We start from the raw sequence: 15,762 nt of genomic DNA on the forward strand, positions 1-15,762 counted from the left end.
TGTCACACATACTACTGAGGGGAGGGGAGCAGGTGGAGAGGGGGGTGTAAGGTGCCAGCTTTTGCTTTGCCAAGATGGCTGTACTTACATCAGGGCTAGACTTGAGGTGGGTACAGCCTTGTTTTTCTTGGCCTCCACATTTCCCCCTCTCAGAGGAACCCAAGGTAGGACCCAATCATGGGTCCAAGCTGGCTTCAGCAACAAAGTCCTGTGGTTGGTATTGCTGTCTGAGTACCATGAATTGAACCATACTGACTCTTTCTCTGACAAAAGATACTAATCTATTGGTAATTCAGGGCCCAAAGGTAAAGAGGAGGAGGATAATGAGGATTACTTTTCATTCCCCGCACTGGTGTAAGAAGAGGGCATAATATAAGTAACATTAGTGGGGTACGTGAGAATGGCGCAGTCTTAGCTTTAGGGGATTGTCCTTCTGGGCTGACTTTTCCATTCTGGGACAAAGTCCTTGAGAATGGCGTGTGGGTCAGCTGGCTGGACGTGGGTGTAGTGGACCCAGGGAGTAATCCCATCGACCTTGAGAGTGGTGGGAGTAGTCAGGATCACAATGTGGGATCTCTTCCAGCGAGGCTCCAAGTTTTCCACGTGGCAACAGCACATCCAAACCAAGTCCCTGAGTTGCTAAGGAAGTGGTTCCAGCTCTGTCTCTGTCTCAGTGTGGGCAGTTAGGATCCCTGCGTGGGCTGGACAGACTGTAATGCCTGCAGTGACTGGAGTACAGGCTGATCAGTCATTGTTAAGGAGGAGGACCTGATACCCCGTCACTCCAACGTTTGTTGCCCACCAGTCTGGTGGAGTCCGGAGAAGGCCCTCAATAGCATGAGTGGTGGTCAAGATGAGATTTTGACCCAAAGTCAATTTATGTGCATCCTTGACCAGGAAGGCCTGGCAGTAATTATGTGGAGGCAAGGCGGAACCCAGCTGCTACTGGATCTAGTTTTTTTGTTAAGATAGACTACTAGCCTTTGCCAAGGTCCCAGAGCTCGAGTCAAACCTTCCTTACTCAGTTCATAGAGAGGAGGCGCCATCTGCAGGAACCGCGGTATCCACAGCTGCAGTAGCCCAGTAGCTCCCAAGAAGCTCCCTCTTGGAGATGAAAGCCTAAATAAGTGGCATGGCTCTGACAAAGCTGTGTTTTTGTTGCTGACAGCTGATACCCTTTTCCTGCAGAATCTGTAGGACAGCTGTCATCCCCCGCAAGCCTGACCCATAGTCCTCAGTGGCTATTTCTACTATTCTCACTAACTCAGATTCTTCTTTTCAAATCCTTCAATTTTCTGAAGTTTCCTCTTTATCTCTGGGGCTGTCTGATTGTCAAAAGCAAGATAGTCTCAATGTGCTATCAAGCAACTTCCCTGACGTTGACCTCAAGTTATCTAGCTTAGGTAAACAAATATTAAAAGATAACCAAATCTAGAATTTAACACCCATAAAGGTCCGTTATTAAAACTAATTTTTCTCTCTAAAATAACCCTCATTTCCAGAGATAGCCAAATCAGGACTAATTCATTTGAAAAACAAGTCCAGTTTTAACAAACTTGCCCTAATTATTTACATAAGCTCAGCAAGAACAGTGAGTAATCATATAGATCTTTTAGAATTTGCTTTGCTGGAACGTCTTACAAGGAATCTCTAGGTTGAAATTTTAGTAGCCTCTCCCGGCCAGAAGCCAAATCACATAGTTGCCATCAGACATGCCTGCAATACCTGTCTACTTGGGCGAATTCCTCTTCCTGAGGTTCTGCCGCTGCCGGGGAGTGACATTCTTTACTCACCTGGTGAGGCTGCTGGGAACTCTGTAAGCAAGGTATCAGGCCAACAGTTCCAAAGGGCTTTACGGCTCCAGCTTTCATAAAGTCAACCTTAGTTCCTTAAACTGTCTGGTCATATCTGAGTCTTTTCAAATATGACATCCCAGTCAAAGCCTTGGTAAAATAACCAGTGTTTCCAATGGTGTCCTGTTTCAAGGAGAACAGATTCTTATTGAACTTATGCAAATGACTGATTGCCATGGAAGAATACTTACTGAGACCTTTTGGTTTCAGAGGATTCAGGTAGAGAGAAAAGTTGAATGCCTTGATTCATTTGCAAATAAATATTTTTCCATTTCTGTAAGTCACAGACATCTTAAGAAAAAAGTTTTCTTGGTCTGGAAGAACAAACAGTAGAGAACCAGCAATGTCTAAAATAACAGATACAACACTATAATCTTTTAGTTCATTTAGTCCTATGTTACTAAATCTGGTGAATGCAGCTTTAGTTAGTTTTGGAAATTCTTACCCATTTCAGTTTTAGGATTTTCAAGCATATCAAATATCTGTATTTGTCCTGAAAGTCCTTTATATGAATTTCCTTTAAGATAAAACTCATTTTACAAGAGAATTAAAACAATTACAAATGGCAAAAACTCGGAATGGATATGGTTAGAGCTGATGAGACGAGAGTTTACAATTTAGCTGGCAAGGAAATCAGGTTATTTCTGTAACACATAACATTTCCATAATTATGATCAAGTGATGATCTATCAAAACATTAGGAAATGCATAGGATGTCTAGAATAGTTATAGCCTTTACCCAAATGTAACCCAAAGTTTATCATTGGTTTAGCCGTACTTCATGAGTAACTTAGCATACCAAGGAAAAGCACGAGTTAGAGAGATTTAAAACTTAAATCTTGTCCACATTTGCTAAAATCTTATAAAGTTTTAAGGCACATGCCTAAATATAATTAGGGATATACTTATCCCTGATATAGGCAAAATGAGAAAGTGGTTTTTCTGGACAGGCAAAAAGAAAACCATTTACATTTTCTTCTTAACAGCAGATCAATTAATCTAAGAAAACTTTGTCCTTTTGAACAGAGAGAACTTCAGTCTTATACCAGTGTACCTTTAAAACCCATTCATTTCAATCTTAGTCCATCCTGACCATGTCTAAATTCCTTTCCTGAAGATTTCCCTTCATAAACCTTCTACAACTTTCTTTCGTATTCAGGTTTTGTCCAAAGCCATTTCCTTCCAAACAACCATCTCATTTAGGACGAAATTACCTTCTCTTACCTTCAACAAAATGTATTCCCATTCCTTAAATCTTTCTTACATATCTCCTACTTGCCAACATACAGAGTTGCTTCCTTTATTTCCATCAGTATTAGTTACACTTAGCATTTTGTACTCTTAGAAACACTTTAACCTATAGTCAGTTATTAACCAATTGTGAACGGTTATAACAGAATTCTTTAGATAGCAAATTTATCAATCAGTTAAGCACAAAACACGTTTACTTAACAGATTTAAATATTCTTAGTTTTTTTGCAGTAAGAAGTCAAAAGCACAAACCTACATTCAGTAATTAATGACTTAGCATTTTATCCTATTTGATTAAGACCTAGATGTGCATAATTTAATTCCATTTGTCATCCAACCAAAACTTTAAAGGTTCAGGTTACCAAAGACTTTGAAAGCTATCTCAGCAATTACCCATTAAAACTTTGAGACAGACAATTAACCATCAGTTTAGTCATCTCTTTGCTAACAAATTTTAACAAATAACACGAGCTTATTGGACCTTCAGTAAATTTCCAAGTTTCACATTTACTGCTTAAAAGACATGTCTATCTTAATTAAACCAACAAACTTAACTTAGTTCAAATACTGATTTACGTTCCACCTGGGCCCACTCCACTTTGAATGTTTACCTGAGACACGGGTGGGAAGATCCAGAGTGGGGGGTGTTAGGTCCGGGGGCTGCTCTTTTTGCTCCTTGACAGTGAAGAGAGAAGGAGCCATGGTGCATGGTCTAGAGGCTAGTCGTGCAGGCTGCACACACGTTGGTGCACAAACAGGAGAAGGGGGAGACAGAAGAAACAAAGTGCTGCCAGGAGGCGGAGAAAGGCTTCCTGGTTTCAGAGCTCATCAGCCCCAACAGAAGAGCAGACATGCTTTCCCACCAGCAAGGAGGGAGGGGCTAAGCAGTCTAAGTTGGGTCAGAGAAGATAGGGAATTTCCCCGAAACAAAAGGAGTTTCGGCAGCTGCTTGGGAATATTCCTTAAAGTCTCTGTCTTGAGTTAGACTAACCCCAGCTGGCTCCAATTATAGCCCTTAACATGGGAAATGAGTGAGGGAGAAGCCCCACATCTATTAGGAAGAACATAGATAAAATCAAGAGTCCCCTTTGCTAGGGGTAGCCCAGCAACCTGGGTTTACTAGAAGGCCTATTATTCTGCAAAAGGCCCTTAGATTGGGGTCCTGGTGCAAAGCCATGACCACAACAAGACAAAGACACCAATGACAATAAGAACACATTCACAAAGACAAACAATCCAGCACAGCCACAAAGACAAAACTGAAAGGAAGTTAAGGGAGAATCCCACGACAGCAGCTGGCTCTCCTCACACTCACAGATGAGGATCTTGTCCTTCAGGTGGGGGTAAGGGACGTCTCATCCAAAGGGGCAAAGGACGTCTCTTCCAAAAATCTCCATAAACTTAACAAACAGCACAACAGACAACAAAAACAAGACGCCTGACCGCCTAGGGGGACTCGAACCCCCTGGCTGCCTTGGGGGACCATGAACCCCCTGGTGACCAACCGCTTAGGGGAACTCTCACTCCCCCTGAAACAGTGAGGGACTCTAACCCTCTGAAACGGCGGGGAACTCGAACCCCCTGTGGGGGCAAGGGACGTCTCCACAAGACCCTGTGGTCGATGGCCTGCCATGCGTCCGCTTGAGCCAACGTCAACCCTAGTACAAGTTGGAATTCCTATGGGTAAAAAAATGCAGATTGGAGCTCTCAAAGTGTGCGTGTAAACAGATGACAACGAGTGCAGTCACCAGCGGGCGCAAGACCCTCTGGGTTGGGGTACTAGGAGTCTCCCAGATCTCAGTAGGACCTCCAAATGTTATTCCTGAGTTTTCATGTCTGAGAGACCACCAAGGAGCCAAGCACTGATGCACCGAGGGTTTATTCAGCAAGCTTAAGCTTGGGCCCAAGTGTACCTGACATAGGGGTGTAGGGACTTGGACCCCGAGCCAGATTACAGTCAGGATTTTTAAAAGGCAGAGTAGGGGTAGACTCAGCCATGGGTGAGGAAAAAAGGGGGTTATGGATGATGTAAGTCTCTAAGTGTAAGAAAGGGTTGACATGAGAATGGCCATCTCAAAGGCCGGGAAGCCATTTTATGGAATTGAGGGAGGAGGGACTAGGGGAAGCTTGAAAAACAAGCTTGATAAACAAGCTAGGAAAACAAGTTTTGGAAAACAAGTCAATCCTAAGCACCAGAATACAGGTGGCTGCAGACTAGATGCATTGGTAAAGAGCTTGTTTCACTAAACCACCTGGGGGTGATGCAAAGGTAAGCTGTCAGAGTGTGGCGCCAGGTGTGAAAGGAGCTATGGACAATTGCTGTGTGTTAAGTGCTTTAGAAATGCTATATGAGCACTTGGCTTTGAGTACTTGGGGTCCTTGTTGAAACCTGCTGCGCCGGGAAGATACTTGAACCCCAGCTAGCTGGAAATAAACGTCACTGTGTGACTTGCATTATCGAGAGTGTTCTTTGTCTAATTGAGGGGTGGTCGACTCCATACTCTAACATTTGGAGGTTCCACCAAGATCTTAAGACCCTCCTCAGAGAGACAGACAACTCCCCAATACCGAGGTTTAACTAAAGGAACCGCGGAAGGAGGATTGGCCACCTCCAAGAGGGGAGGACAGAAACGGGTCCTCGACCAGAGACTGAAACAGGTCTCTGCCCGGTCCCAATTAAGAATTCTCATGGGAAGGAAAAAGCAGGTTGCGACCCTGGAGGCTCCATTACTGGAAGTCGCTGGAGACATACGGACAAAAGAATGCCAGAACAACGCCCACAGTGGACGCCATTTGGACAGCCAGGTAAGGATCCTGAGTGTTGTGTGAGTGGGATGGCACCTGTGGATGTGATGTGGCTGACTGGCCAGTGGGTGTTAGAAAACTCGTTTCAAACTTGTGTGTTTGCTGGCTTTGTGTCTCTTGTCTTTTCCTGGCTTCTTTTTGTAATAATAATGGGACAGACTCAGGTAACACCTAAGACCCTGCTCCTGAACCACTTCCCTGAGATCCGCTCCAAGGCTCACGATTATGGCGTGGAAGTAAAAAAGGTAAGTTTGATACCCTCTGCTCTGCAGAATGGCCTACTTTTAAGGTGGGCTGGCCACTGCGGGGGAACCTTTTCTCTGGTCATTTTTAAGAAAGTCCATTGAGATATCACCTTACACAGTTAGAATGGCCAAAATTAGCAAAACAGGAAACAACATGTGTTGGAGAGGATGTGGAGAAAGGGGAACCCTCTTACACTGTTGGTGGGAATGCAAGTTGGTGCAGCCTCTTTGGAGAACAGTGTGGAGATTCCTCAAGAAATTAAAAATAGAACTTCCCTATGACCCTGCCATTGCACTCCTGGGTATTTACCCCAAAGATACAGATGTAGTGAAAAGAAGGGCCATCTGTACCCCAATGTTTATAGCAGCAATGGCCACAGTCACCAAACTGTGGAAAGAACCAAGATGCCCTTCAACAGACGACTGGATAAGGAAGATGTGGTCCATATACACTATGGAGTATTATGCCTCCATCAGAAAGGATGAATACCAAACTTTTCTAGCAACATGGATGGGACTGGAAGAGATTATGCTGAGTGAAATAAGTCAAGCAGAGAGAGTCAATTATCATATGGTTTCACTTATTTGTGGAGCATAACAAATAGCATGGAGGACATGGGGAGTTAGAGAGGAGAAGGAGTTGGGGGAAATTGGAAGGGGAGGTGAACCATGAGAGACTATGGACTCTGAAAAACAATCTGAGGGTTTTGAAGGGGGGGGGAGGAGGTTGGGGTACCAGGTGGTGGGTATTATAGAGGGCACGGATTGCATGGAGCACTGGGTGTGGTGCAAAAACAATGAATACTGTTATGCTGAAAATAAAAAATAAATTAAAAACAAAAAACAAACAAAAAAAATCAATTGTTTGAAAGGAAGCAAGGAAGAAATAAAGCAAAAAAAAAGCAAAAAGAAAAAGAAAGTCCGAGAGTGATCAACCAGCTCACCCGGACCAATATCCCTATATCTTTATGTGGCAAGCTTTGGTAGAGAGTCCTCCCTCCTGGCTGAAACCATTTGTCCACAAGAAGCGGGAGGATCCCCCGCCCCCCGGGTGCTCTCGGGGCACCCCCACCACTCTACTGCGCCCGCTCTTATCGCCCAACCGAAATTCCTGGGGAACCCATCCAAGAAACCTGTCTTACAGGAAGGGTCGGACCTGTACCCCTCCCTGATAGACCTAGATTTTGAAGAAACCCCTCCTCCATACGCACCTGTGGCGCCGCTCCAACCTGAAGCAGCCGCCCCTCCCAAGCCCCCTCACTCATCCGCCTCCCCGCTCAGCTCCCCTGGTCCCGGCCCAGGGACCGGTGTGGGAATTAAGGTCTCCTAGGCACCGGGAGGAGACCCCAGAAGAGGAACCATCCTCCTCCACCTCAGCCGGGGCACCCATTCTCCCCGTAGGGGCCCTGGGAGGTACTGGCCCAGATGGGGAACGATCTTACCAGTATTGGCCCTTTTCAAGCAGTGATCTGTATAACTGGAAGTCTCAAAACCCCCTTTTCTCTGAAGTCCCGAGGGGCCTGACTGACCTGTTTGAGTCTGTCATGCATATACATAGCCCCACATGGGACGATTGCCGGCAGCTCCTTAAGACCTTGTTCACTACGGAAGAGCGCGAGCGGATCCTCAGGGAGGCCAGAAAGAATCCCCCCCCACCCCCCCGCGACAACTGACGGCCAACGACCTTGCCGAACCTGATCTACGAGCGCTTCCCCTGGAACGTGGAAGGTAGGGAACGTCTCGGAGTTTACCGCCAGACTCTTAGGGCAGGTCTCCGAGCAGCGGCACGCCGCCCCACCAATTTGGCTAAGGTAAAAGCTGTGATACAAGCGGAAATGGAAAGCCCGGCTGTGTTCTTATAACGACTCTATGATGCTTATAGGCACTACACCCCTTTGGATCCCCTGGCAGAGGAGAATCAGTCAGCTGTAATGATGTCTTTTATAAACCAGGCTGCCCCGGATATTAGAAAGAAATATAAGCAGGAAGGATTGGGGGAAATGACCATTCGGGATCTGATGAAAGTGGCAGAGAGAGTTTTTAACACTCGGGAGACTCCGGAGGAAAGGATCAGAAAGGAAAATAAGAAGTTAAGAGAAAGAATTAGGAAAGAGGACAGAGAGCATCTGAATAGGGAGAACAAAAGGCAGCAAAAGGAGATGGCTAAGATCCTCCTGGCAGGGGTGCAGGGCACAGCCCAGGCAGGACCGGGTCCAGCTGGACCAACCTTACCTCAAAAACTGCGGCCCAGGCTAGATAGGGGCAATGCATGAACTCCAAAGGATATGGACATTGGAAGAAGGAATGCCCCAAGCGCCAGGACCAGACCGGACAGGACGCTCGGGTTTTGCTGGCAGGAATGGACAGGGACTAGGGGAGACGGGACTCGGATCTCCTCCCCGAGTCTTGGGTAACTGTGTATGTGGAGGGGAAACCAGTGAGATTCATGGTGGACACAGGAGCCCAGTACTCAGTTTTAAACAAGCCCATGGAGCCCCTATCTCAGAAAACCAGCCTGGTGCAGGGGGCAACTGGGTCCAAGGCTTATCAAGGCACCGGTAGGCGCTGGGTGGACTTGGGCCATCACCAAGTGGCCCACTCCTTCCTGGTTATCCCTGAATGCCCAGCCCCCCTGTTGGGGCGTGATCTCCTAACCAAAGTCCAGGCCCGTATCCGCTTTGAGCCGGATGGCATCAAAGTAATGGACAGCCAGGAATAGGCCTTTCATGTTTTGACCTTGTCCCTCGCAGATGAGCATCGCCTGTTTGTCCTGCAGGACACCTCCTCCCCCATAGAGTGGCCCCATGAGATGGATTACTGGCTTAGAACGTACCCTCAGGCATGGGCAGAGATAGCATTATGGGTCTGGCGACCCACCGAACACCAGTAGTGGTGGAAGTGAAAGCCTCGGCCCAGCCTATCCAGGTCCGCCAGTACCCCATGCCCACTGAGGCATGAAAAGGGATTGCCCCACACATTAACCGCCTCTTAGAAGCTGGGTTACTGAAACCCTGCCACTCCGCCTGGAACACCCCGCTTCTCCCCATTAAGAAACCAGGGGGAAAGGATTACAGGCCAGTCCAGGACTTGAGGGGAGTAAATAAGAGGATCGAGGACATCCACCCCATGGTCCCCAACCCATAAACCCTGCTAAGTCACTTACCCCCTTCACATATTTGGTATACTACCCTGGACCTAAAGGATAGCCCTGGCACCCAGCAGTCAACACATTTTTGCCTTCTAATGGCATGATGACAGTACAGGAACCTCCAGAGAGTTAACCTGGACTAGACTACCACAAGGCTTCAAAAACTCTTCTACTCTGTTTAATGAAGCCTTAAATCAGGATCTGGACTCGTTCCACGGGAGTCGTGACTCAGTTACACTCCTCAGTTACACTCCTGCAATACGTAGATGACTTGCTTCTGGCAGCCGCCACCAAGGCTGAGTGCCAACGGGCCACTGGAGACCTCCTCCAGGAACTGGGACACTTGGGCTAGGGGTCCAGCGCAAAGAAAGCCCCAATATGCAGGCAGACAGTCACCTACCTGGGGTATAAATTGAAGGAAGGGATCAGATGGTTAACAGAGGCTACGAAAGAGGCTCCCAGTCCCAACCTCGACCCAAGAAGTCTGGGAGTTTCCAGAGACAGCGGGCTACTGCCGGCTATGGATTCTGGGGTATGCTGAGATAGTGAAGCCCCTGTATGAGGCAACCAAAGATAAGGCCTGGGGGGTGAAACAGCAAAAGGCCTTTGATGAACTTAAGACTGCCCTCTTAATGACACCAGCCCTGTCGTTGCCAGACCCTCTGAAGCCCTTCACCCTCTTCATTGTCGATGAGAAGAGGGGGATAGCAAAAGAGGTACTGATGCAGTGCCTGGGGCCATGGAAGCGCCTGGTTGCCTATTTATCTAAGAGATTAGTCCCAGTAGCTTCAGGATGGCCCCTTGCCTAAGGATCTTCGTGGCAGTAGCCCTGATGTAAAGGATGCAGACAAACTCACTTTTGGGCAGCATCTGAAGGTAGTAACTCCCCATGCGATCGAGGGAGTCCTGAAACATCCCCCCGGCAGGTGGATGACCAATGCTTGCCTGACCCATTACCAAGGACTCTTGTTAGATGCACCTCGGATCATCTTTGCTGAACCAACTGCACTGAATCCAGCCACCCTGCTGCCAACCCCGGATCTAGAAGCCCTCCTGCATGACTGCCAGGAGATCATGACAGAAATTACCCAGGTGCACCCCGACCTCCAGGACACCGCCCTCCCCAACAGTGAGCTGGTGTGGTTCACTGATGGAAGCAGCTTCATCATGGATGGGGTGCGAAGGGCGGGTGCGGCAGTGGTGGACCAAGACGGGAATGACGTTTGGAGTGCCTCGCTTCCCCCGGGGACCTCAGCCCAAAAGGCTGAACTGATTACCCTAGCGGAGGCGTTAGAATGGGCTAAAGGGAAATGGATGTCTGTTTACACCGATAGCCGCTACGCTTTCGGCACTGTCCATGTGCATGGCGCCATCTACCGGGAGAGGGGCTTTGTTACAGCGGAGGGAAAGGAACTGCGTAATCTCCCAGAGGTGCAGAGGCTACTGGCGGCCGTGCAAAAGCCCCGGGCAGTTGCAGTTGTCCACCTCCCTGGACACCAGTCTGCCCGGACCTCGGAGGCTGAAGGAAACCGGCGAGCGGATGAGGCCGCCAAAAAGGCAGCAATAGCTTCACCAACTTTGACACTCGCCCTGCCCGCAACTGAGCGCCCACGCTTGCCCCCGTGACCTGACTACACCCCAGAGGATATGCAATGGATCCAAAACCACCACTGCCCAGAGCCTGATAGGCATGGGTGGCATCGCTATTCAGAGGGAATCTACAGGCAAAACTAGGACTGTTCCTGCTTTCCAACCTGCACCAAGCCACCCATTTAGGAAAGAGAAAACTGCTGACAATTCTTGAGTCTGCGTGCCTCCAGTTCCCCGGACAAACAACCCAAATCCAGGAGATCGTGGATCAGTGTATTGGATGCCAGGCTATGAAACCCAGTAAGAAGGGACCCCTACATACAGGTACAAGGGTACGGGGGAGGGCACCAGGACGAAGCTGGGAGGTGGATTTTACTGAGGTAAAACCTGGGAGGTATGGGTGTCTAAGTACTTGCTGGGATTGGTTGACACCTTTTCAGGCTGGGTGGACGTTTTCCCCACCAAAGGAGAGACTGCCCAGGTTGTTGCTAAGGCATTACTAGAAGAAATCATACCTAGATATGGGGTCCCGAGGTTTTAGGGTCCGATAACAGGGCCTGGCGTTCATCAGCAAAGTCCTACAAGGACTGGCCCAAGTGGTGGGGACCAATTGGAAGTTACATTGTGATTATAGTCCCCAGAGCTCCGGGCAGGTAAAAGGATGAATCAAACCTTAAAAGACACCTTATTTAAATTAACCATCGAGACTGGCGTGACCCTCCTACCCTATGCCATATTCCGGGTTCAGAACTCCCCTTATGTGCATGGATTAACTTCCTTCAAAATTCTATATGGGAGACCACCCCCCGTTATTGTCTGTGCCTTGCCAGACCAAGACTCTAATGTGACCCCAAATTATCTGGCCAGTTTGAAGGCCCTACAGGAGGTTCAGTGTGAAATCTGGCCCATGGTGCGCTTTTTGTATGAGACCAGGGATACACCGAATCCGGAACATGATATTGTCCCAGGGGATTGGGTATGGGTAAGGAGACACAGGTCCCGAACCTTAGAAGAAAGATGGAAAGGTCCTTATGTGGTTGTTCTGGTTACCCCCACTGCCTTAAAGGTTGACGGCATTGGGCCTTGGGTCCACCACTCCCATGTACGCCGAGCCACCCAGCCGGAGCAGAGACAAGCCAGGGGGTGGACTGTGCAAGAACACCCTGATAACCTCCTGATTCTATAACTCTCCAGACCTCGGGGAAGCACCGAATCTCCCGTCCAGTCTAATGATGAAGTGGCTGCTGGTCCTGACCCTGCTCAACGACTGGAAAAGGAACCATGCAGAAACCAAACCTCGTCAGCCTTATAAGCAGACATGGATCCTGACCAATGGAGAGACTGGTAGGACTCTCAACGAAATCACCCGCATGGCCCCACTAGCCACATGGTGGCCAGACTTAACCTTCTGCTTCAGGGATATCAACCCTCATTACGAGTCCAGGGCACCCAATTTAGCTCGAAGCTATGGATTCTATGCCTGCCCGGGACACTCTAAGGGCCGATAATGTGGGGGCGGGGAGGTCCAGTATTCCTTCTGTAAGAGTTGGGCCTGTGTCACCTCTAATGATGGGGATTGGAGGTGGGCGGTTTCATGACCAGACTCTCTAAAATTTGCTTTTGTTAATCAAGGGAAGCCTAGAGAGGCAGCTGTTCCTCTCCTTCGAGGGCCTTGTTCCCCTATGACTTAGACAGGATCCGAGTTTAGTTCACTGACCAGGGAAGACAGGAAGGAGTTAAAAATTGGATTCAAGGAAAACAGTGGGCAATAGTGTTCTACAAATACCGGGGACATGTGAGATCCACTATTTTTGTTAGATTGAAGGTTGAGGCAGTAGAGATGAGCAATACTCCTGTAGGTCCAAATAGGGTGCTGGCTCCTCCGGCTGGCCAAAAGGCTCCTCCAGCTTCCCCTGCCCCTACCAAGAACCCAGGTTAAAAAAAAAAATCACAAAGAGGACCATAAGACCCCAGACTAACACCCCTATAATCTCCCCGGCACCTACTACACAGGCCCTTGAAGACTCCGTATGGAAACTAATGCTTACTATGTATGAGACCCTTAATGCCACCAGCCCTAATCTCAAGGCCTCATGTTGGATGTGTTATGTATGATGTGAAGCCTCCGTTTTATGAAGCAATAGGGCTAAATGCCACCTATAATCTATTATCAAAGGAGAGCCCCTCTCAATGTTCATGCGGGGACCGTAAAATCGGTCTAACCCTACAGGGAGTGAGTGGTAACAGAACCCGCCTAGGGAGAGTGTTACATGTTAAACGAAGTCTTTGCACTTCCATAAATAACACCCCTAGTTGGAAAGGTGGCCCAAAGTGGCTAATCCCAGAAAATAATGGATGGTGGATATGTTCAAAGACTGGCCTCACCCCGTGCCTCCTGACCTCGGTCTTTAATGCCTCTGAGGAGTTCTGTGTCCTGGTGGCTGTGATGCCCCACATCCTCTACCACCCTGAGGAACACATGTATTCTCATTGGAGTAAAGGCACAAGTGAGAGAAGTAAAAGAGAGCCCATCACTGCACTATTGCTACCTTGTTCAGGTTAGGAGTAGCTGGAGTTGGGACTGGCATAGCCTCCCTGGTTATTCAACAACAGGAATGACCTCTCTGAGGGCGGCCATAGATGAGGATCTAGAAAGAATAGAGACCTCTATAAGTCATTTAGAAAAATCTCTCACCTCCCTGTCCAAGGTGGTACTCCAAAATAGAAGAGAGCTTGATTTGTTGCTCCTCCAACAAGGGGGACTATGTGCCGCATTAGGAGAAGAATGCTGCTTTTATGCTGACCAAACTGGGGTAGTAAAAGAATCCATGGCTAAGGTGAGAAAAGGATTAGCCAACAGGAAGAAGGAGAGGGAGGCACGGGAGAACTGGTTTGAGGCTTGGTTTAATAGGACCCCCTGGTTCACCACCTTGGTTTCTACCTTAGTTGGCCCATTTGTTTTGCTTATGCTCATTCTAACTTTTGGCCCTTGCATTCTGAATAAGCTTATTAATTTTGTAAAAGATTGTGTTAATGCCGTCCAGCTCATGGTTTTAAGACAGCAGGATGAGAAATTGCCTGCTCCTGAGGGCCCCTACGACTGCTTTATCAATGAGCAGGATTCCTCATTATAAACAACTAAAGGGGGGAATGTATGAATGGGTTGGCATGAGAACGGCCATCTTGAAGGCCGGGAAGCCAGTTTACTGAGTTGAGGGAGGAAGGACTAGGGGAAGCTTGAAAAACAAGCTAGAAATACAAGTTTTGGAAAACAAGTCAATCCTGGCGGCTGTGGACTAGATGCATTGGTAAAGAGCTTATCTCACTAAACCACCTGGGGGTGATGCAAAGGTAAGCTGTCAAGTGTGGCGCCAGGTGTGAATGGAGCTATGGACAATTGCTGTGTGTTAAGTACTTTGGAAATGCTATATGAGCCCTTGGCTTTGAGTACTTGGGGTCCTTGTTGAAACCCGCTGCACCAGGCAGATACTTGAACCCCAGGTAGCTGGAAATAAACGTCCCTGTGTGACTTGCATTATCGAGAGTGTTCTCTGTCTAATTGAGGGGTGGTCGACTCCATACCCTAACACTAAGGAATTTTGGAAGCGAGGTCTCCAGGACCTTGAGGGGCTAACTACTGTCTGGGGAAAAGGTTATTCATTACCAGTAATAAAAATCTTCTTGTGAGACCCTCTAGATGTATATCAGTGGGTCATATGCTTGGGAACAATCGCTGACACTATCTTGGAGGGTTAGAGATAAAGTTTCACATTTCTCCCATCAAGTGTCCTTGTTAGTGAGATTTAGGTTTAGAAGAAATTTAATTTTATTTACATTTCCTTCTGCCTCAGCCTGCTTCAGTTTTATGGTGGGGAGGGTGACAATAGGACTTAAGGAACTGAGTTATTTGTCTCTTGAAATTGGGCTATTGAGAAGATAGATTCTTTGTTGTAAATCACTAGGACATTTGTAAACTGAGGGAGACTCCTGTCTTGCAGGATTGTGATCTCTGCAAGTTAACTATTTGCTTTTCTTTTAGGGCAGCTAGGGGTTGCCAAGGAATGTCACACATACTACTGAGGGGAGGGGAGCGGGTGGAGAGGGGGTGCAAGGTGCCAGCTTTTGCTTTGCCAAGATGGCTGTACTTACGTCAGGGCTAGACTCGAGGTGGGTACAGCCCTGTTTTTCTTGGCCTCCACAACATGGGATCTAAGATGTAAGCTTTAGCTGTTTGAAAAGTGCCCTCATGTGGCCCCCTTCATCCCAAACACCGAATTCAGAGCCGTTCATCCTCCCCTCAGGCCTCCCTTCAGACTCCTACTTGGTAAGTTGCCTGGGCAAACAGAAGCTGTTTGCTCTGCTTATGTAGGCACTGAAGGTTTGCTCCAGAAAAAGGTATGTGTGCTGTTCAGTAGCTGATAAAAGGTATCTCCCAAATCCCCTCGACCCTTCAGGCCTTTGCCAAAAGACACCTCCAGCTGCCTGCTGACAGCCTGAAGTGATTCCAGAATGTTCAGGTTTGCATCGTGATTTGAGGGCTCCAGGCTTTTTTGCCTTTGAAGTCTCTTCCTCCTTAAAAAAATTAATTAATTAATTAATTAAACATTTTATCTTGTGACTGCACCAGTATAAAGATCGATATAATGTAGACTGGATTCATTGCCATTTGTTCATTAACAAGTGCGTTTTTTTCTTCTGATCTAAAGAGAAATTAAAATATTATCATAGGCCCCTAAAAGTCTCACAGGCTTTGGGTCCTAGGCCAGCTGCGCCTAACCCTTGAGAACCTGAGGCGACAAGAGGGGAGAGCCTACCAAAGCGTTCTGCCACCCTCTGCAGATTCTGAGAGAAAAGTGTCAAAAGCAAAGAA

General features: G+C 47.7%; 2 protein-coding genes across 8 annotated transcripts in view; one reads left to right on the plus strand and one right to left on the minus strand.

Annotated features, from left to right (window-relative positions):
- Positions 1 to 7,771, minus strand: part of LOC309848547 (cysteinyl leukotriene receptor 2-like) — an 84,949-nt gene extending 77,178 nt beyond the window's left edge. For 4 of the 5 annotated variants that reach the window (XM_082700273.1, XM_082700272.1, XM_082700269.1 and 1 more), the window contains exons 1-2: positions 7,684 to 7,771; positions 2,045 to 2,167 (exon numbers count right to left, since the gene is read on the minus strand). The gene's annotated coding sequence lies outside the window, so the exon portion shown is untranslated. Of the gene's footprint in view, positions 1 to 2,044; positions 2,168 to 3,715; positions 3,890 to 7,683 lie in introns of those variants that run through there. The other variant, XM_082700270.1, reaches the window with a different exon arrangement.
- A 2,917-nt stretch (positions 7,772 to 10,688) lies between these two features.
- The window catches only part of LOC309849244 (uncharacterized protein), a 46,809-nt gene continuing 41,735 nt past the window's right edge, over positions 10,689 to 15,762 (plus strand). Inside the window, exons 1-2 of one of the 3 annotated variants that reach the window (XM_082701589.1) lie at positions 10,689 to 11,216; positions 12,087 to 12,236. In XM_082701589.1, coding sequence (XP_082557715.1) covers positions 11,183 to 11,216; positions 12,087 to 12,236 — 184 coding nt within the window. In that variant the 5' untranslated portion in view covers positions 10,689 to 11,182. The remainder of the gene's footprint in view (positions 11,217 to 12,086; positions 12,237 to 15,762) is intronic. The other 2 variants (XR_014303614.1, XR_014303615.1) reach the window with 2 other exon arrangements.

Source organism: Mustela nivalis (genome assembly GCF_964662115.1).
Source record: "Mustela nivalis genome assembly, chromosome: 15".
In the NCBI taxonomy this organism is placed as follows: domain Eukaryota; kingdom Metazoa; phylum Chordata; class Mammalia; order Carnivora; family Mustelidae; genus Mustela; species Mustela nivalis.